Source organism: Leiobunum rupestre, chromosome 11 (genome assembly GCF_980474605.1).
Source record: "Leiobunum rupestre chromosome 11, qqLeiRupe1.1.hap1, whole genome shotgun sequence".
NCBI lineage: Eukaryota > Metazoa > Arthropoda > Arachnida > Opiliones > Sclerosomatidae > Leiobunum > Leiobunum rupestre.
Genome location: NC_143394.1, coordinates 48,556,116 through 48,578,861, shown reverse-complemented (window position 1 = coordinate 48,578,861; position 22,746 = coordinate 48,556,116). Strand labels below are relative to the sequence as shown.

Sequence of the window (22,746 nt, the reverse complement as noted above, 5' to 3'; positions counted from 1 at the left end):
CTCACCTACCGAAGTTTCCAACCAAACCGTTCTTCCCACTGTACCGGTAACTCTCCCCTTCGTACCGAAGCATCTCAACGCTATACCGGCGACTCTCATGCCAGCACCGAGACCTCTCCTGCCCGTACCGAAGACTCTCAGCGCTGTACCGACGACTCTCCTGACCGCCCCGGGACCTCTCGTGCCCGCTCTACCGTCGCTCGACCTCGCTCCGTCGACTCTCAACGCTGTACCGACGACTTCCCTCTCCGCAGTGAAGGCACTCAACGCTGTACCAACGACTTGCAACGCTGTATCGTCTACTCACCCTGTTGGATCGACAAACGATGTAATTACCGCTAATCCCGATCCGAATTATCGAGAAGGTATTCATTGGAGTCAAGAAGCCGGTCCCTCCCATCGGGCTGACTACGTTCCTAACCAAAATAGACTAGTACATCGCGTCAAACGTTCACGACCCGAATCGACAGGAACTCCAGCTAAAAAAAGACGGAGAACGGACTCTTTCAATTTCAGGGACAGTCAGTTCAACGATGATCTTTTAGCAAATATTGTTTACCAGGAGATACTAGACAATGAAAACGACGAAAATGCGGGAGAATTTATGCAGCAGTGGGAATCGGCGAACCAGAGTACTCAACCGGAAAATCTCGACGAAAGCGCACCCGCGCCGGATCAATTGGAGGAGATATTCGCCCTCGATGATAACGTCTTCGCCGCACGTTTCACCCCATCGCGAGTGGAAACGGATGTGGAGCTTTTCATTACACGTCATCGACATGCGATTAAAAACTACGTAATAAATAAGCTTTCAATCAAGAAGGGATTAAAATGGTACCTAACAGTCCGATGTCGATACACTCGTCCCTTGGCCAACGAAGCGGGATTGGCCGAGGTAATGCCCTATTTCCGTGGATGTTCCTACGCCACGTTAAGTCCGGAAGTGATAAGTGAACAAATCGATGAGAGTATTAAAAAAATTGCGCAATCTATGGCGGAGTTCGAAAATCAGGGATCGGGATGGGTTTTGGATCGAATTCTTTTTCTCCAAATCAACATTATCACCTACGCACCGTTAGTGGGTGGATCTTTCATCGAAACACCAGTGAGACTCGTCAACAAAAAGGCTATCATCAACGTAAGAAATAATGACGAAAGGTGTTTTCTTTGGTCGATTTTAGCCAAACTGTATCCCGTAGAACGTAACCCTAATCTCGTACGCAACTACATTCGGTATGAAAACGTATTGAATCTTTCGGATGTTAAATTTCCATTTGAATTGAATTCGGATCGGATAAAGAAATTCGAAATCAACAATGACATTTCCATTAACGTATTCGCGTACGAGGGTGTAGTTTTCCCGCGCTTCGTGAGTGAACGAGTCGTCGACGAATCTCGACAAATAGATTTGCTACTTCTAGCCGAAGGGGGAAAATTCCATTACTGTCTGATAAAGAGTTTAAGCCGCCTCCTTAGTGACCATACCAAAAACTGTAGAAAAACCTACTATTGTCGCTATTGTCTCCACCGTACGGCCGGAACGAACGCGGAAAGTAATCACCAAATACACGTGGATATTTGTAAATCACACGGACCTCAACTAGTCAAGATGCCTACTAAAGATCCAGTTCTCGGGTTCAAGAAATATGGATGGTGCCAAAAGGTAATATTAAATTTTATTTCGAATTTTTGTTATATTATAGTTTACTAACGATTATATCCTCTAGGTACCTTACGTAATATACGCCGATTTCGAGGCTATTTTACCTAAGGCGCATACTTGCATGCCGGATTCTACTTTATCCTCCACTACAACATTATCCCTCCACATATCATGTGGTTGGAGCTATTGTATCATTGGTCCGGATGGGAAACCTAGCGAGCCCGTAACGTATAGAGGCGATGGAGCTACGCTTCAATTTCTAAATGCGCTTCAACGGGAGGAGGCGATCATACTCGAGAGGATAAAAGAAGTCAAGCCGTTGAATCTGACAGCCACCGAAGAGACGTCATTCCAATCCGCATATATGTGCTACGTTTGCAACAAACGATTTACATCGAAGGATATCAGAGTTCGCGATCATGATCACTATAGCGGTTCGTATCGCGGGCCAGCCCACCAAAGTTGCAACCTTATGCTTAAAGCTCCTAAGCACATTCCAGTATTTATGCATAATTTAAGCTCCTACGACGCGCATTTAATAATGCAACAAATCGGGACGGTGAAAGATAAGGATATCAACTGTATTCCAACAAATTCAGAAAGATATATTTCTTTTTCTCTCGGAAAACTACGGTTTGTCGATTCGGTGAGATTTCTACTCGCCTCATTGGAAACTCTAGTAGCCAACTTATCGAAAGGTGGAGCGGCCAAGTTTCCTATTCTCAATTCCAAGTTCGCGCCGGAGGAAGTCGCTCTGTTATTACGCAAGGGAGTGTATCCGTACGATTTCATGGACAGTATCGGTAAATTCGCAGAAACGTCTCTACCTCCAAAGGAAGCTTTTTTTAACATCCTCACGAAGGAAGATATAAGTGAAGCTGACTATCAACACGCTCAAAATGTGTGGGATACATTTGAAATCGAGAATCTAGGTAAATAGATCTTATTTTGCCATGTATTTTATTTCCCAGTATGTATTTTATATTTCATTTTATTTTCATTTTTAAGGGGAATATCACGATTTGTACGTCACTTCCGATTGCTTACAGCTCGCGGATGTATTCGAATCGTTTCGAGCCATCTGTTTAAACTACTACCGTTTGGACCCTGCACATGCATTTACTGGACCGGGCTTTGCGTGGGAGAGCGCCCTCTTCATGACGGGTGTTGAACTCGATTTACTCTTAGACCAGGATATACATTTGATGATCGAGCGAGGTATACGCGGAGGGGTGTCGATGATATCACACCGTCACGCTGTAGCAAACAATACGTATTTACCAGAATCGTACGATCCTGAAAAACCTGATACTTTCATCACATATCTAGGTATATATATATATTTTTTATTTATTTTAGAACGTTTAATTAGTTAACTATAATTTAATTATCCCTTTGTATCCCTCCCAGACTGTAACAATCTTTACGGGACAGTAATGACCGACCCCATGCCGACGAAAAACTTCAAGTGGTGCGAAGAAAATCTGGATAGCATCCTAAACCATCCCGACGACCATATCAAAGGATATATACTGGAAGTGGATTTGACATACCCTAGCGAAATTCACGACGATCATAACGATTATCCATTAGCTCCAGAAAAGCGTCCAATTTCAGTCGCGGAACTATCACCATACTCCAAGACGCAACTACAACATCTTAACATTCCAGTAAAAGACAGTTTACCTAAGCTGGTTCCAAACCTAAACGCGAAGAACAACTACGTCGTACACTACAGGAACCTTAAATATTACGTCAGTAAAGGGATGAAAGTTGAAAAGGTTCATCGAGTACTGACGTTCGACCAGAGATCCTGGTTACGGGACTTTATCAACTTTAACACTGAGAAGCGTAGAACAGCAGTCAATGACGTGGAACGAGATTTCTTTAAATTACAGAATAACTCTGTTTTTGGTACGTATATTCACCTTTCCTTTAAAGCGAAATTATATTGTATTTCTAAAAAATATATATATATATATCCAATTTAAAGGTAAAACGATGGAGAATTTGCGAAATCGCATCAATTTTGTTCTCGCACAAACTCCGGAAAAGGTCACTAAAAAGGCGAATTCACCGGCATTCGAACGGTTTACGATCTTTAACATGGACCTTGTTAGGATTCATTTAAAAAAGAAGAGTTTGACCCTGGACCGACCCATATACACAGGATTCACGATCCTCGAGCTCTCCAAACTCCTGATGTACAGATTTCATTACGATGTAATCAGAGCGCGGTACGGAGATAAGGCGAAACTCTTATTCACCGATACCGGTATGTTAATTTCTTTTTAAAGGGATATATTTAAAACAAATGTATTAATAAACGTTTCTCTTTAACAGACAGTCTTACTTACGTCATTGAAACCAAGGATCTGTACAAGGACTTTGGAGAGCAAGCCGACAATTACGACTTCTCCGCGTATCCCCAAGACCATCCGCTGTATAGTGCGACGAACTGCAAAGTTCTAGGGAAATTCAAGGATGAGCTATCATCGGTCCCCATCCAAGAGTTCTGTGGCTTAAGGCCGAAGATGTATTCCATTCTATCATCCAATGGGGAAAAGAAAACAGCAAAGGGCGTCTGTAAACGTGTCGTCAAAAAATACGTTCGACATGAGGAGTATAGGGATTGTCTACTCAACATGAAAGTCACCATGGCGAAAATGACGAATATACAAAGTAAAAAACACGAATTATTTACAGTGCAACAGTCCAAACTATGTCTTAATCCTTGCGACGACAAGCGGTACATTTTGGAGGATGGAGTGACGACTTTGGCTCATGGTCATTTCAACATTCCCGCGCAACAGATTGATTAACCCGCGCCGCGCGATAAATTGATGATTAACCCGCGCGCGAAATATAAATATCTTAACACGCGCACGCGATGCTGGGGCCCACCCGCCCGCCCGCGAAAGAGTTTGAAATGAAAAATAAAATTATTTGAAAAACTTTATTGAAAATCTCTTGTACATGAATTCTTCAATCATACCATCGTTCACATATGTATTATTCTGAAAATTTGACACAATATCATACATTTTAATACCCCTACATCTATTCATAGCGAAATAAACGCAATATCCGCCGCACGTTTTACTATTATTACTTTGAAGTTGTATGGAATTAAAGGTAACAGTTTTGCTATTTCTTTCAACGAAATGGTTAAATTTAAAATAGTCTGGTGGGTGACCAAAAGAGTCGTAGAATTCTGTATTTTGCTTGGAGGAGAAATAGATGACAGTCCAGTGCTCTCCGTTAGTATTCGATAGTCCGGTATTGACAACGTAGAGAGAAGGAAATAACTTCACGCATTTCGGTAATTTATCAGCCGCAAATACACCGCGAAATAATCCTTCGGTGTAGGAATCACGTCGCAAAATTTCGGTTAATTGAAGCGTATCCATTAGCTGCTGTAATCAAAGACTACAGTTCTATTTTTGTCGATTTCTACGAGGTTTTGATATTCAGCGTAGTATAGTACGGTGACCGTTTTAGGTAAATCTCGATCAAACTTTAATTCCAATCTCACGCTTCCACTCTTTATCAAGTGAAAGTGATCCACCGAGTGAGAAAGATCCGGGGTGAGGTCGAAAACGAATAGGCAATTTCCTTCGGCGAATTCTTCACGGTTTATTAGGTTACCTTCGTCAATATTAAATTGTCCAGTTTGAAGAAACAGGTTGATGTACGACCTCATCCACGTATTATTCGTAAAGTTCGGAGTTAAAGGTTTATGTGGGATGCAAGTACCATCGACGTATAAAGCTATATGGTTTACACCGAAGTTTTGAAAATTAAACGGCGATTTCGAATAGTCTCCTAAATAAGCGCTCTGTTCTAATAATCCAATTACGACTTTCTTAGGAATTTGAGAGTGGAATAAATTGTCGCGTGTAGACATTTTTGATCCCACCGGAATGGAATACGTATTACATTCAGATCGAATAATGGGGTACTTCATGGTTCCACGTTCCAAGGCTTTGGCGTGGGCGAGAATAATTTCCGGAATTAGTTTAACTTTCCTGATATACAGCGTCGCTGTTTCGAATTTAACTTTATATTTCACGTCGCCCGACGATTGTATACAAAACTCGTTTGGGTTTTTGATAAATCTGAATCGTAGATTAAGCATATTCGGTAGAAATCGTGATTGTTGACACATATCGGTGTGGATGGTCCCAATCATATCAATTGTTCCCTTTCTCGAAAACGCCATTCTTTTCTGAAATCCTTCGTTGCTCGTTAGTACGTCAAAATTTCCGACAGTGTCCTTGTAGAAGAGAGAACTAGTCAAAAAGCTTTCTTTGGCGGGTCCTCCGAACGTTAAAAGAGTTTGAATAATGCTTTTATAGGCGTAATTCTGAGCGGACGCTGTAACTGATCTCTCATTCATAATTAAATGAACTTCGCTGAATAAACTGTGAAGGAACAAGTTTACAGGACCAACGGTTTCTTTTTCGTAGTCTGGAACGGTTCCCCCAGATTTCACTATTCTCACTTGCACGTGGAGAAGTGTCTTAGACAGATCTAAATAAGTCTCGGAGTTTCCAGGAATATCAAAATTAATGTTCGAATTTTCGTCCGCGTTAGAAACGGGATTGAATTCCACCCATTCTCCACTGACGATTCCCGTTTGCGTGAGTGGAACCTCGAATAGATCGAATTCAGAGTTGGTACATTTACCGGACTGTTGATGAATTAGGGCCATTATTTCGAGAATATATCGGAATGTTTCGGTATGCGTCTCTTTCGCTTCTTCGCCACGACTGAACTGACGAGTTGAATCTTTCCACGCTTTCTTTTTATACCGTTTCCAGACATTCTTTGTCTTACCATATCCTTCAACTCTGAAAGCGTCTCCTTTCCGATAGTCGTACCGTGATTTTTTAGTGAACTTTTTATCGGGACACCGCTGGCGACGTCGTCTGCTACTTTAGCGCCGGTCTTCAAAAACTTTTTCCCCAAGAATATCGCCCCCTTTTTTAACATTGGGACGGCTCGACGAAAGGCTGACGCCAGTATATTCCCTAATCCATAACCGCGTTGCGTCGATGTTCCCTGATAAAATGGGATCGAACCGTTTCCAACTTGAGATCGATAATAGTTCTCATAGTCGAGGGTATTATTCGAACCTAATTTAACCTGATTTAAATAATACCTTTCGTAATCAGTCTCGCTTTCTCGGGCTACGGTTTTCATGGTGCGTATCGTTCAACAGCCAGTAATGAAATGGGAAGGTCGCATCCGTTCAGGTTTCCTTTTATAACATTGCCCACGTACGTCTTGGTCTAAAATGTAGAGTAATATGAACCTTTCCTCTTTCGAACTGAATGGGTGTACCCAATTCGGACAAAATTTGAATTTCGATGGTTTGAAATTTATTAGTCGCCACCGGAATATAATGTGGTTTGATGAAATCTCTATCAACGGTGTCTCCATCTTTTCCCTGCACGCTCACGATTCTTAAAAGTGGAGCATTGCAGTCGCCTACAGCACGATTTTCAACGATATCGGAATAGATGAACAGGGAATGAAGGCCCACGTCCAAATCGACGGTATATTTCGAAAGCGTTTCTTTTTTGCTAAGTGTGAATTCCACTTCAGCGTTTCTCGTAAATCCAAGTATCGTTGCTAAGATCCCGGACATTGTTAAGTAGACCTTATTCTCCAATTTTACATGAACTTTTCTCAAGTGTTTAACGTAATTAAATGTAACAGGAAACACACGTGTAGCTGCATCACTTAGTATAGCATCCCTTCTTTTATCAAACTCAAATTGCATTATTTCCAAAAGTTCCGTAACACATCCGTAATAGCCTTTGGGTATGTCAATATGAGTCGGAAACTCACGTTCTTTGTTCTTCGAGAGAGTTACTATACAATCCTCTCTTAGATTATTCCACGTTCTCGGATAACTGATCTCGGCCAGACCAACCTCGTAAGAACCATGAAGATGTACGCATTCTGGGAGATATGTATGGAATTTACTCATTGTATTGCCTTCAAAGAACTTCGAAGATGAGTCCGATGGTAAAGTGACGTAAAAGCTCATTTTAATATGATGATTTCTTTAACCCAACTATCGAACGAGGGTGGGTATCCTTTCCAGCGAACTAATTTCTCAACCTGGCCGTTGCGAGTGCGTCTACTTCTCAAAACCTTTTCAATTACAAATGGACAATTTTCGAGGTCTTTACCAACTTTTTGTATTTCCTCCTGGTAGAACACGCCTGAAATGAGCTCGGAATTAAGATCTCCCAGCTTATATACTGGTGGACTTCTGGGGATTCTCTTCATTACACGGAATAATTCTTCAGACCAATTTGCCAAATAACCCTTTTCGAACGTTTTTTTATTTTTACTTATCCTAACAATATCTTCAACATCAAAAGCAAATGATATTGGTGGGGAGAAATTAATCTTCCCATATAAATTTTTCCAAACTTCCTCGGAATTTACCGGGGACACTTCAAACGGTTTATGTCTTATAGACCTATGATAGCTTTTATTGTACGATTCAACGAGTTGTTTAAGGACATCGATATATTTATGGGTATTATTTTTAGTGAAGTAGCGGTACATTCGTTCTTTCAAAGTTCTGTTGAAACGTTCGACAACCGACGCTTTTACTTCGGAATGGGTGGAAAAAAAATCGATATTAATACTCTTGAAATATTGTTGCACAGCGATACACACGAACTCGCTTCCGTGGTCGCTCTGGACTCTTTTGGGGTGACGACCCGACGATAGAATATTTTTAAACGCTTTCACCATTGTTTGTCCCTTTTTATTTTTAACCGCAACTACAAACGCGAACTTGCTGAAGACGTCGATGCAACATAGCAAATATCTAAACCCATTATTAACACGGGATAAGCTTTGTAAATCTGCCAAATCGACTTGCCATTGCTCGTCTATACCGTACACGATAGTTGGATTCCTCTGAAATACACGTCTTACCGGTTTGTGGAGCGTGTACGTATCTTGGTGGTTAAGGAACTCTCTAACTTCTTTCAGTGTTACTTTTAGGTCTTTCAATTTAGCCGCTCGATAGAGCACCTTGACTCCTCCAAACGAACCGCTCTCCGAGATGTTGAAGTATATTTCCTTTAGCTTATCCATTCTGTGTACAGTTTCCCTTAGAGTAATAATGGAGCGCAAACTCTGATACTTGAAAGATAATAAATACAGCTACGATTAATATCGCTGTCAATACTTTAGGATATTTGAAAAACGAATGAGTAAGACTCGCTACAACAGCAGCTTCTAACGTGTGGCCTTCCATTAAGAGGCTTGAGTTCGAAATGAATATGAGATACATAGGTTTTTAGTATTAATACATATTTTATTCAAATCATCACAATGCAATCCAATTTTTAAACCCGCTTCCAATCATATTATTAACATTAGTTTCATTTTTGGGAGTATCATCTTCATCAGATTTACTTTTCTTGCTTTTCCTTTTAAGAGTTTCTAAAAATGACTTGCCCTTAAATAGGGATTTGGGAACATTCTCCCTTTCTAAACAATCGTAAAATTCTGCAACCCCGGGAACAAGTTTCGATTTTTTAGAATTTACAGCGGAATACGCCAAAAGATCAATTACATGAGAACCTGAAATAGGGTCACCCAGGTATATTAATTCACCGTTTTCGGTGAACCTAATATTTGTAGATTTCACGATCCATTTATACAACGCTAAACACTCGTCAATATAATAACCGGGTATAGTCGAAGCGATTTGAGACTTCCAGTTCTTTCCCCCTTTTCGTTTCTTTTCTCCCACATCCGTGTTGACACGTTGTTGCAACTTGTGATTAAGAATATTTAGCTTTTCGGTATTATTCAATTTCCTGTGTTTTATAACGGTGTTCGGACGTGTGTTAAGTTCGAGTAGGGTATCCACCTTTGGCGTCTGATCGTCTCTCTTACCCTCCTCCACAATTCCTTTTTGAAGCTTTCTAAGTACCTCTTCCGATACTAACATCATTTTTCGGGCCATCACTTGATTGCCTTGCTTATAGCCGCGCCTGCCACAGAGCTAAGAATTGACAGAATTGGGGCTAACAGGATGGGTAAAAATCCTCCTGTTTGGTTAAGGACCTTTCTTCTTTTAGATGGGGATAACTTGCGATTGACTTTACGAAGGACACTGCGATGTTCCTTCAACCGCTTCCTATGGTCTTCTGAAATTTTAACTGTACCACGTAAAACATTTATACAACATTCGGCTAAAGTTTTTATCTCTTCCATACTAGCGTTTTGAATTGCGGCTTTTCTCTGTCTCGCTTTGCCCGTAGATAAATATCTCAAGAAGTTTACATTTTCCTGCAGCCTATTCGACGGAACCATGTTGCGATTTTATGGGCCTTAACGATGGTACAGTGGTTCGAATCTTTATGAAAATCACAATGAGTCGGCGGATTGAGACAGAATATCGTAGACAAACGCGGACAGTTCAAGTCTTCGATGTTTGTAACGTTAACACTGAGAAATTTGGAAAGTATTTCCGCTTTCTCTAGTCCTTTGCAATAAAATGTGGTCGCCTTTCCACGAATGAGTTCCGCGATGGTCAGTTGACTGGTGAATGTGTGTTGTCCCTCGTTCCAACGTATATCACAAATGTTCCATGTTAACCATCTGCACAGCCTTTTATCCTTCTGTGAAAGATCGGCAAATGGGAATGGCGGTTTGAATGTCCATGCTTGATAATCCCCTGTTTCGTCTACGTATATGGCTACTTCCTTAATGATCCATTCATCTCTAGCTCTATAGAAATTTGCCTCGATAAACCCCGTCATTTTTCTACAGTCAATTCTGTCAAGAAATAAATGTTGTTAAGAACAAACCCAAACCCCACAAACAGATAGAATATATAAAGTTACACTTACATCCCAGTGTATTCCACTTCAATTCTTCGGAGACGTTCTTTCAGCAGGTTTTAGAAACAGTATGATTTTACTCAAAGATCTCCGTTGCTTATATAGAGATCTCGTACGGGTCGGGGTTCAAGTACATATTTATCATAAGGTCGAAGTCGCATACATATTGCAATTCGATTTTTCCATTACACTAATCGCTATTGATTAGATTTTGAAATGGGATTTTCCCACACGTCATTAACACTTAGAACATAAAATATTCCACCGATTGATTACTTTGGTAAATAGATTGCTGCTTGCTCTCCGGGTAATATTCCAGACCTAAGCCTATGTTTGTCGAGTGTGTTGGGTTTTAGATCAACTAACATGTAGCCGTACGGTTCCGCCACTGCTTGTTTAAACGCGTCTATGACGAAATTACTATTTCCGGGTGATATTTGTCTAGCAAGATGGTAAATTGCAGATTGGTCACGTGGTGATTTAAAAATGACTAAATAGTGCGCATTAAGGTTCAAAGTCCGTATCTCCTTTCCTGGGTAATATAGGTTTTGCATTAGAATTAGGATTGAAGAGTTGCGATGATGGCTGGCTCTAACGAAGAGATTTGTTACATCTTTGTTATTAGCTATCTCGCATAGCAAATCATCGAGTATAATTAAATTATTTTTATTAGAGTCGATAATATTAACTTCTAAAAGTCCTTCGTGAAATTCAACAATTGGGGTATGTTTCTGTACGGAATTGAACAAAGTAGACTGATATTCAGTGTAACACCATATTACTCTCTCCGGAACTGGGGAAATACATATTTCCATATTCTTTATTAGGTTTGCCACAAACACAGACTTCCCGGACTGGGTGGCGCCTGCTATTAGTCCGTTAAATGGATGCTTTAGGCTTAGGTCTATTTCCATGTCTAGTAATGTAGAGGAACAGAGAACAAATGTGATGTAGTCAACACGGGCATTTTTATTTATAGAAGCATTTTCTTCGCAGTACAAATAACAATATTTAGTATTTCTTTACAAAACTCGTGACTTAAAAATGATTTGTTTATAAATACATTATGTGCAGCAATAATATCAAGTGATTTTACAGCATCCGAAAAGTTTGATTCTACTCTATCAGACCAATCGTGAACTATACAGTCATGTTCTAATTGGGATGGGAGAGCGAACATACACCCGTTACAATTTAATCTAATTGATTCGCGTAACTGTGACACTACGTTTTCCGCGATCAGATCTCGAACTCGTATAGTCTCCCATAAAACAGTCATAACATTTTCGTACTTCTTAATTAACATCGACCACAGCTGTAGACCCACGTTAAACCCTTTTTTCGTGGGTAAGAGCTTTCCGTAATGGATTCCTGTTCCGATGAACATCTCTCGAATGTCCAACACGTGTCGCTCTTGATAAGTAGTCATCTCGATACGTTTGGTGGTCGATCCTTCGAAGAACGATGCAGAGGGTTGGATAGTTTCGCTTTCCAAGAATGCGGTGATCTCCGTTCGTCTGTTCCATAACTCTTTAAATTCGGATTCAGTCAAAATGATGCTCGATGAACCGTCAGTAAGTCCGAGCTTAATTTTACCCTCCGCGGTGATAGATATTGCTTTCCTCGTCGAAATTTGGAAAACGTTTGATCCGGACCTTCAGATAAAACAATATTTCTATGGCACGTTGTTGAACAAAAAGTTCTAAGTCACAAAAGGGTTTTTTATACATACATTTGAAGGCCTGATGTTTCGTCTTGCTCGTCGTGAACTAGTCAAAGTAGAGAATGAAGAAGGCGATCACTCATGCTCGTCTTTTATACTTGATTTATGGGTTAAAGGTGGACATTGATATCGTTGCAAAACGTCATTGGATTGTTACTTGTACTTTGACTTTACAAATGTTTGTATACTAGCTTTATCGATTTGTACTCTGATGTACGAATTGTGTGCAACTTCCAAAGTTCGGTTTGAATATCTTAGAACTCTTTAAGTACGTCATTTGCCCATTGGATTTTCCGAAATGAATTTTCACTTGTACTTTGACTTTACAAATGTTTGTATACTGCCTTAACGATTTGCACTCTGATGTACGAATTGTGTGCAGCTTCCAAAGGTTGGTATGTATATCTTAGAACTAACGCTTTAAGTACGTCATTTGCCATTTGATTAATACTGGAGATATCAATGGTTCAAATTTTAATTTAATTAGCATTGAAAAATGTTGTTTATTTCTTAAAACATGGTTCACCCTATCTTCGAATGGAATAATATAAATATATGTATAGGAGAAACGAACATGTTTCGTCATTTGATAGTAGCAAAATAACTCATAAGTATTAATGTGCATTTTAGTTAAGTTCTCTGTCCTCTAAGTATCGATGTTGAAGGTGGACATTAATATGTTCTGTAGTTTAGCCCTCTAGGTACTTATATACCTCCTCTGTGTCATTCTAAGTTCCGATATAACAAAGTAGTTCAGTTCTCTGTCCTCTAAGTATTGATATATCAAAGTAGTTCGGTTCTCCACCCTCTAAGTATCGATATACCAAAGTAGTTCAGTTCTCTGTCCTCTAAGTATTGATATATCAAAGTAGTTCAGTTCTCTGTCCTCTAAGTATCGATATACCAATGTAGTTCAGTTCTCTGTCCTCTAAGTATTGATATATCAAAGTAGTTCAGTTCTCTGTCCTCTAAGTATCGACCCCTTCTCTCCCCCTTCTCCCCTTGCCTCCCCCTGCTCCCCCTTGCCTCCCCCTGCTCCCCCTTCTCCCCCTTGCCTCCCCCTGCTCCCCCTAGTGCTTGAACATACACTCTCCTACTACTCACGTTTTTCGAGAACGAAAGAAAGCTTTAAAGGCGTAAGGTTGAAATGGTCCCGTGATTAGGTAATGCTGCCATCTACATCGTTTTTAGGAACTAATTCTTGATATTTATGCTTGCCTTTCGTCCTTTTGTAAATTTTATGATTTGTTCACTCTTTATACATTCTTAAGAAAACATTTTATCTTATATTGACCTTTTCCTTGAATTAACTTGGTAAATTATTTAACTGATATTGTATCATTAGAATCGTTACAGCTAAGCTAAGAAAACTTGTCTCGGCCATCGAGCCGAAAATACGTTCTAGCGCATGAGCGAGAGATAGCATTTTCAGCCAATAGTGTGTTTCTTTCTTTCCCAGAATGCTTTGCGAACATCCCAACTTATTCCCAAGAACATTGCTTATGTGGTCGAAGGTGGTGCCTTGGGTATTAGGCCTAGCTCTATTTAAAAAAAAACCGAGACACCATAGCGGATATCAATTGAATGTTCAAGAATCTAGAGTATATATTCCTAACTCAATGGTATAAACATAATTATAGAAGGCGATAGGAGATTAGATGACAGAAAAATATCGATCTCAGTAAATATATTTTTATTTCAATGGAAAAATTTATCGAACAGCTGGCAACATTTTGATAAAACTCTACAGCATAGAAATCAGAATGTAACTATAGTACAATTTTCGCAATGGACCACGCACCGATTTGAAACTGGTGGATTAGTTAGTAACGCCCAAGGCTAGTAAAAAATGCTATAAAAGGTAGCCTCGTTTGGGTGGTTTTGGTTTACGCGTCGTCATATTTTAAGTCTGTTCCCTGCCTTCTACACTCTAGTCGGTTCTCTAATAGTTAGCAATCTCAAAGTTGCAGTGACGTCACTCGGTTCTGGCCAATTAAATTTGTTGGTTTTATTTCATCTACCATCTAAGCGGAACCAGGGGAAAAAACAAGGGATTTGGGTGGGGATATAATTCATTGTTTTTGTTATATTTACCTCAATTATTTTCGTTTACCAAGTTCTGAGCACTTGGAGCACGTGCCGTTTTTTGATCAGTTGCTTTATTTTAGGCCAAAGTAGACGACTTTTGACAGAGAACGTACGTTTCCTAGGCTATTGGATTAAAAATCAGCTTTTCATTATAGTACCTTATCGTTTCTTGGCATGATTTGTTATGTATGAAACAAATTTTTCCACGGTGCTTGGCGCTGTTCTCGTCCCTTTGATTATGATTAATTGTCACATGTGCTTCACTGTGATAGTGTGTGTGAAAAGTGTAGTATCTGCTGTTAATGTTATTTTAAAATAATTAATGCCACTAAAATTACCTGTTTTCAAAGAATTGATTAACACCCAAACTTCGTACTTATAAAGCTGGTCCTAGTCCGTTTTCAAATCTCTTTGGATCCCAACCGGATCCATGTCTTATTGGGTCAGAAGCTGATCCAGAACAGATCCAAATCTCATTGGATTAAGAGCTGATCCAAATCTAATTGGATCCCGACCGGATAAAAGTCTCTTTGGATCAATAGCTGTTCCAAAACTAATTAGATACAGACCGGATCCAAATCTCTTTGAATGCCAACTGGATCCAACATCTTGGTGAAGCAGATCCGCAGCTGGCCTTTTCTAGGTCAAATGCCTGAGGTAGAACCGAGGGGCTAACCACTCTTAGAAAAACTGTGCATCGATTACGTCGGATTACGCTTAGATTAACACTGCCAAAGGCAGGGACTTCAAAGATTACGCGTAATCCCATTAGTACAGTCAAAGGTACGGCTCTGTACACCGATTACGCGGAGTGATCAGCCCCTCGGGTAACACAATTAACCTCCGGTCCAAGTGCTAGGTTGAACAAGGCCCTACCAATAATAATACGTGTTAATAGCCACCCGCTTATAGAATACAAAGCACCTCTTGTTGGCCGCTATGTGGCTTGATAAAGGATAATTCGAAGTTCTTATTTCTAGGGTAAAAATTTATTTCGAGCAAAATCCAGGCAACAAGAATTGCCAAGAATTGCGAGTAGTGCAATATTTTTATTTGAATCTTTATTATCATTTTGTCAGAATGTGTTTTAAGGAACGGTCTTGGTTTATTGTGACGGAAAGATTATAAATACAAGCAATACCTTTTTTAATTTTAGCTTAAAACACAATCACAATACTGCTCCTAAAAGAGTGTTCATTGGGAAATCGCCCTCGCCTGCTCTCTAACAGAAAAAAAATGGCAACATGCGTAAAATTTATGAACAGCCCAAAGAAAAACGCTATAAATGAGTAAATAAGTAAAAGGATTGTTTGGTATGTATTAACTCAGAATTCATTGGTTTTATATATTTATTTGTTAGTTATATTTCCGTAAATACAATAGTCTCAAACAAAAGTTACCATTATTTTATTAACATGAAAACTTCCTGACGTTTTCACGTTTTCAAAAAAAAAATATATTTAAATAAGGTAAGCTTTCAGGTTAATGTTTTAATTAGCCAATCACACAGTGGTCTAGTTATTATCGTATGCAATCTTTCGTTGCCTCAGAGCACCTTTAAAAATTGTTTCCAGTTTCAATTGACGTTTTTTAACTCGATAAAGACCTCTTGTTACTACTTATTTCAGATTATTATTCAAGTATTATAGTTTAACATAATTTCGAAATAAATGTACATTAGACAGAACAAATAAATTTACTATTTTACATAATTAAAAAAATGAAATTAGCCGATTCTACTGATTATTTTACCAGCCGACACTTATAACTTGTTTTGTTTATTCAAACCAATTTCCATGAAATCTTTAATAACATCATTTATATTTATATTTTTTAATTCAATTTCATGTTTTTTTAAAGTCTTAAAATTACCTGACTTTTAAACGCCACCTTCACAGGTGATTAAAATTACATGACTTTTACCTACCTTCTTTAAAAGTTCTTAAAATCATCAGACCTTTCCTGGTTTTTTACAAGTTCTTAAAATTACCCGAGTGTTCGTTGCCTTTTTCACAAGTTCTTAAAATCAACTGACTTTTTGCTGCCATTTTTTAGGTGCTTAAAATACCTGAATTTTAGCTGCCTTTGTTTACAAGCGTTCAAAATTACCAGACTTTTAAAGCCTCCTTTACAAGTGCTTAAAATTACCTGACTTTAGAAGTGCTTAAAATTACCTGACTTTAGAAGTGCTTAAAATTACCCGACTTTAGAAGTGCTTAAAATTACCTGACTTTAGAAGTGCTTAAAATTACCTGATTTAGAAGTGCTTAAAATTACCTGACTTTAGAAGTGCTTAAAATTACCTGACTTTAGAAGTGCTTAAAATTACCTGATTTAGAAGTGCTTAAAATTACCTGACTTTAGAAGTGCTTAAAATTACCTGATTTAGAAGTGCTTAAAATTACCTGACTTTAGAAGTGCTTAAAATTACCTGACTTTAGAAGTGCTTAAAATTACCTGATTTAGAAGTGCTTAAAATTACCTGACTTTAAACGTGCTTAAAAGGTCCACCGACCTGTACCAACCTTGTTTTAAGGCGGATGATCCTTTAAGACTGTTGAAAAAAAGTGCAAGGTTGTCTGAATACGATTACGGTAGTTGGCTAACTTGGTTACCATTTTACGCGTTGTAACTTCAAGGCGAAAAAGTTAATATGTGAAAATTTAAAATCTTTTTGTTTTAGGACAATTTTAATTGTACGTCTTAGCGTTTGCTGTTCAGTTTTCTAATTGATACTGGTCTTGTCATAAATATAATTAAAAAGCACCTGTGTATAATTAAATTAAAAGAGAGAAACCAACTACTTTAGTTACACAGTCAAATGTTTAATTAAAAATAATTAAAAAAATTATTGTGTAACTAAAGTAGTTTGTTTAAATCTTTTAATTAGTCTTGTAATCTAACAAAAATTATAGTATTTTGCCAAACTACAAAATAATTCTTCTCTGTGATACTATTAACTCAAATTAATTAAAAACATTCACACTGAAATTATATATTTAGTGTATTTTGTTATGGTTATAAGGTATTTAGGATATAGGTTACATCAGAAGTATGTTATAAATCTCTCGCGAGATAAAACTTTCACTACGTAGTGATATTGACATATTCATAAACCGTATTTTTTCGATGTAAAAGTTTCAGAAATTAACTTTAATGACTCATTTTCTTGAAACAAGAAAATAACATCGGTAGTAAATTTTATTACCACTTTTCATGTCGGATACTTATTTTCATTTTATTATTATAAGAAGGACCGAAAAATACGCCAAATGTTTTCAACAAAAACATGTTTTTAATTACATTTTTACCTGTAACTTATTTAATTAAATGTAACAAATAATGTTTGGAACAAAAATTAAAAAATAATTATGTTTTCAACGGAATTTTTATATTATATGTAATTAAAGTTTATCTAATCTCAAATGTTTGGAACAAAAAAAAACGGAAGTTCAAATAAAAGTAATTTTGTTTTTCATAATTATTAGAAATTACATAAAATGTTTCTCGACAATTATGATTATTTTATACTCTCAATTAAAAATCATATGTAAAATTCGTTACATTAAATTTGTCCATTTTCTACAAGATTTAAAGAGTTATCCGGCCTCAATAACAAACAATTATATTTTAAAAATAATAATTTACGTGTAGGCATAAAGGAAAATATATTACGCATATTCAATATTCAAGAATGCTATTTTATAAATATATACACTGTCCTTCAAGGTTAAAGGATAATTTGATGTTTAACGGCCGAATTTAAATACACATTACATACATTAATACTCGAGTATTAATTGGTTTAACTAACAATTTCACAAATAATTCTATTCATATTAACTAGAGTGGGCAAATTTCAATGTTGAGAGTCGTGGGACCACTATTTTCAAGGTCGATTTTTTTTAAATCAACGATTTTAATATATTTTACAGATAAACATTCTTTAAGTAAATAAACAATTATCAACAACACTATATACAAGGTGAAAAAATTAATTTCGCGTTGAAATAGACGATTTTTTTATCATAAGTAACATAATAAAGTACTTTTTAAAACAGTTTAAAATTGTTCTAGCATTACGCTATCAGATTATAAAATTACTAAATAAAAACACGAATTATTGCGTAAGTTTAAAAAGACTTTTTTATAACAAAAATGAAGTATTTAAACTATTTATATAATAAAATTGGTCGACTAGTTTCAGCACGGTTAGAGCTTGACAATGGCACTGAAAACTCTTTTTAAACTTACGCAATAATTCGTCTTTTTATTTAGTAATTTTATAATAATTAAGTACGTCCTATTTGCTAAAACTTAATTTCCACTATCCTTTCAGGAAACGTCATAAACAATTTTTTACTAATCATCCTTACCAGAAATCTGGCAAGTCAACCAATCTAATCGCCTACGTTTACAAAAATACTAGATTCAACCTACTAGCGCCTACGTTTACAAAAATACTAGAGATTCAACCTACTAGCGCCTACGTTTATAAAAATACTAGAGATTCAACCAACTAGAGCCTACGTTTATAAAAAATACTAGAGATTCAACCTACTAGCGTCTACGTTTATAAAAAATACTAGAGATTCAACCTACTAGTGCCTAGGTTTATAAAAAATAATAGAGATTCAACCTACTAGCGTCTACGTTTATAAAAAATACTAGAGATTCAACCTACTAGCGCCTACGTTTATAAAAAATACTAGAGATTCAACCTACTAGCGCCTACGTTTATAAAAAATAATAGAGATTCAACCTACTAGTGCCTACGTTTATAAAAATAATAGAGATTCAACCTACTAGTGCCTACGTTTATAAAAAATAATAGAGATTCAACCTACTAGCGCCATCTCTAGATTCGTTGATGAACCATTATTTTAGCAGACGACGGATTCTGGAGTTCAAAAATAAACCTAAAGATGGCGCTACCTTCGCGGGTGCCAGTAACTATTTGCCAGTAACAATTTTTTTACTAATCATCCTTACCAGAAATCTGGCAAGTCAACCAATCTAATCGCCTACGTTTATAAAAATACTAGAGATTCAACCAACTAGAGCCTACGTTTATAAAAAATACTAGAGATTCAACTAGCGTCTACGTTTATAAAAAATACTAGAGATTCAACCTACTAGCGCCTACGTTTATAAAAAATACTAGAGATTCAACCTACTAGCGCCTACGTTTATAAAAAATAATAGAGATTCAACCTACTAGTGCCTACGTTTATAAAAAATAATAGAGATTCAACCTACTAGCGCCATCTCTAGATTCGTTGATGAACCATTATTTTAGCAGACGACGGATTCTGGAGTTCAAAAATAAATCTACCTTCGCGGGTGCCAGTAACTATTCGCCGTGACACACTGGGAGCGGCATATTTACGACCGGTTCTCAGTTTCCTCTAAAGCGCATCCAAAAGAGCGAATTTTGACGCCCGCGACACTTTCTCTCGAGATGGCGCTACCGCGCTACGCACGTTGAGAAGACGCGTTCTTTTATCTATTCTCTACGATCCAACTAACCTGGACAAAATTCTGGCTCGTCAGTAGGGAGTGACGAATTTCCTGTTCCGTAACTTCCGATTACGCACCGCTACGAGTCTGTCACGACACCGATATCGTTCAGTGTCGTACTTAATACTTTTTACGTTACTTATGATAATACGAAACACTCTTAATTAACAATCAATAATAATTTCCTTTTCAATCAATGAAAACAAACAGAACGCGTATCGTCAGACGGAGAATACAGCTGCTAACGGCTCTTCGCAAGATACCTGTAGATTCGAGCTTCTGACTCTAAGTCTTCTACAAAAGCCCGGATCTACAGGGTAGGTTACGAATGGCTCAAATCAAAGCGACACGAAAAAAAGGCCTCGCGCGAGATGGTCGTCGGTCCGAGTCCCGGCGAAACAACGGAATAACTTCGTCGAGAGAAACTTTCGTCTATTATAGCGAAAAGTCGTTGGTCCAATGCCAATAAACTTTCTGTTCGGGACTCCTACGTACGTCAAGTGGAAACCCGCTGTAAGACTGGATGAAATACGTGACAAATTAATATCCCGGTGGGCGGAGTTAAGATCCTTCTAAGAATGCCATTATCCAATCAAAAAACGAGACGTACGAAATATGTCCGTGGGTTGATTTTTTTTGGGGATTTTTTTATTTTAATGTACTAGCAAAGTCGCGTGCGAGTGAAGGATCTAAACTCCGATAAGAAACAAAACAGGCGCAGCGAGAAACGACCAGAAAAAATGAGAAAAAACCAGTAAAATATCATCATCAAGTCAGACTAATACAACAATGAATAAAAAAAATACTCCCTTAATGGTTTTTCCTAATGAAAACTTACGCCGCTGCTTTTGGAAAATGCGGTTTGACAACTGTACAAACTTGTTTCTCTTTTCTGCCTCTTCAAAGCGTCGTCTATTTGCCAAGAAACGCGACACCTCTACATTGCCTCGTCGTGTTTGATTTCGTTCTGAAAAATCTATTCGGAAAATGAACTATTGTTAGATTTATTCTATTTTTATTTTTTACTAACGATCAAATTATTACTAAATTGTGGATTCCTTCAAAACGACGGATCCAAGTTGAAGTCTTCCGTAGTCCCCATCACTAATAATATTAAAAAAAAAAAACATTTAATTATTCAATATTTCCATTTGCTTAACAAAAGCCAGTTGATGTCGGTTTGAATGTCAGTTTTGACCAATAAAATTGATTTAAGCTCGTCATGGAAACATGGTTTCAAATGTCGTTCGACAGGGTTCGTACAAAATTTCCGGAATTAGATTCCCTGACATATCCAGGTTTTCCCTGACCAAATTGCCAAATTTTCCCTGACCATTTTTGTAGAACAAATGAATGGTTTGAGGTAAAAATCTTGAAAAAGATTTTATTTCAAAAATTTATTTTCCTTATTTTTTTGGGACCATTTTCAAATTCCCTGACATTTTGGAATCATTTTCAAATTCCCTGACCTTTTAGAAACATTTTAAAATTCCCTTACTTTTTGGGACCATTTTCAAATTCCCTGACATTTTGGAATCATTTTCAAATTCCTTGACTTTTCCCTGATATTTTAAAATCATTTTCAAATTCCCTGACCTTTTAGAAACATTTTAAAATTCCCTTACTTTTTGGGACCATTTTCAAATTCCCTGACATTTTGGAATAATTTTAAAATTCCTTGACTTTTCCCTGATATTTTAAAATCATTTTCAAATTCCCTGACTTTTCCAGGTTTTCCAGGTCGTGTACGAACCCTGTTCGAATACGTTTGGGTAAAACATGAAATTATATTTAGTTTTAACGACCAAATAAATCATATTGTTATTCCAAATTTCGTAGCGTCCAATACTAGAACGTACAAATAATAAGTGATTTTAAATCCAACTGAGAATAGTCTAATACAACCCCGTATTTACCTAAAGTCGGCATCGCTAGCTAGAGGCAAAATAATACTTGGAATTGATAATAGTTCCTAGAATCCTTCGCTACAAAGAATGAATCTGATTTTTCTCGTGGCCCCTTCCCCTGGCCCGAAAACAAGGGCCAAAAAGCGCGAGTGATAAGTATATAGGGGAAGCTCGCCGTCGCTGGGACGACCAATGGCATCGCTCCGTGGCGAGAGGCGTCACCGGCTACAATTGCAGAGCGCGCGCTGGCACCAGCGGGTCTGCCGCGACTGTCTTGGCCTTCTAATCAAAGAGGGGGTTCCAAGGGGGGTACAACGGGTACCATTATTCCCCCATTCTTCACCTCCTAAAAACACCATTTTTTCCTCCCAGAACTCCCCACGCGCGAGTTCCTTTTCCTAAAACCATACAGGGAATTGCAACTAGGGGAATAAACACACAGGGTGCTTCGCTTGGTCCTCCCGAAATATTTATACTATTATATTAATTTATTATTTAACATTTTCATCGGTTATTATTTATATTTGTTGGTGGACCAAGTTTAACAGAAGGCGCTGTTTAGGTTAAAAAAGTTACAAGTGATTGTTTTTCAATCATTGATTTAAATCATGTATTTATGAAAATGTACGAAAGTAGGTTCTTTAGAAATTTCAATTCAGAGGAAATGCAATTAAATTTTATTATTAATTAGTAATTTATTTAATAAAGATTAATTTAAAATATAGTTTACGTTATCGCTGCACTCTTATTATTAATCAATTTGTCAACAAAACAGGCATTAAACTTTGAAAAATCAATAAAATCTATAAAAATCTTGATTTAAATCAAATAAAAATATGAAATTAGGCGATAACTCACTGTGTAGGAGAGGATGTTCACGTGGTGACGCCACCGTAGAAGTTATTCCAGGCATGGTCACCGGCTTTCCAATTCTTCCTCAGTGTTAAGTTAATAGAC

The 22,746-nt window shown here is 37.6% G+C and overlaps 2 protein-coding genes across 2 annotated transcripts; both read right to left on the bottom strand.

Moving 5' to 3' along the window:
- Positions 1–5,072: 5,072 nt before the first annotated feature.
- On the bottom strand, positions 5,073–6,377 carry LOC149923109 (uncharacterized protein F54H12.2-like). Its single transcript, XM_090162349.1, has one exon. The coding sequence runs from the start codon at positions 6,375–6,377 to the stop codon at positions 5,073–5,075; it is 1,305 nt and encodes a 434-aa protein (XP_090018475.1).
- A 1,340-nt stretch (positions 6,378–7,717) lies between these two features.
- Positions 7,718–8,791, bottom strand: LOC149923108 (SCAN domain-containing protein 3-like). The gene has a single exon (XM_090162348.1). The coding sequence runs from the start codon at positions 8,789–8,791 to the stop codon at positions 7,718–7,720; it is 1,074 nt and encodes a 357-aa protein (XP_090018474.1).
- Positions 8,792–22,746: the final 13,955 nt, after the last annotated feature.

Excerpts from the sequence above, each read along its gene's own strand:
- LOC149923109 (XM_090162349.1), bottom strand. The coding sequence starts at position 6,377 with ATGGCCCTAATTCATCAACAGTCCGGTAAATGTACCAACTCTGAATTC.
- LOC149923108 (XM_090162348.1), bottom strand. The coding sequence starts at position 8,791 with ATGGATAAGCTAAAGGAAATATACTTCAACATCTCGGAGAGCGGTTCG.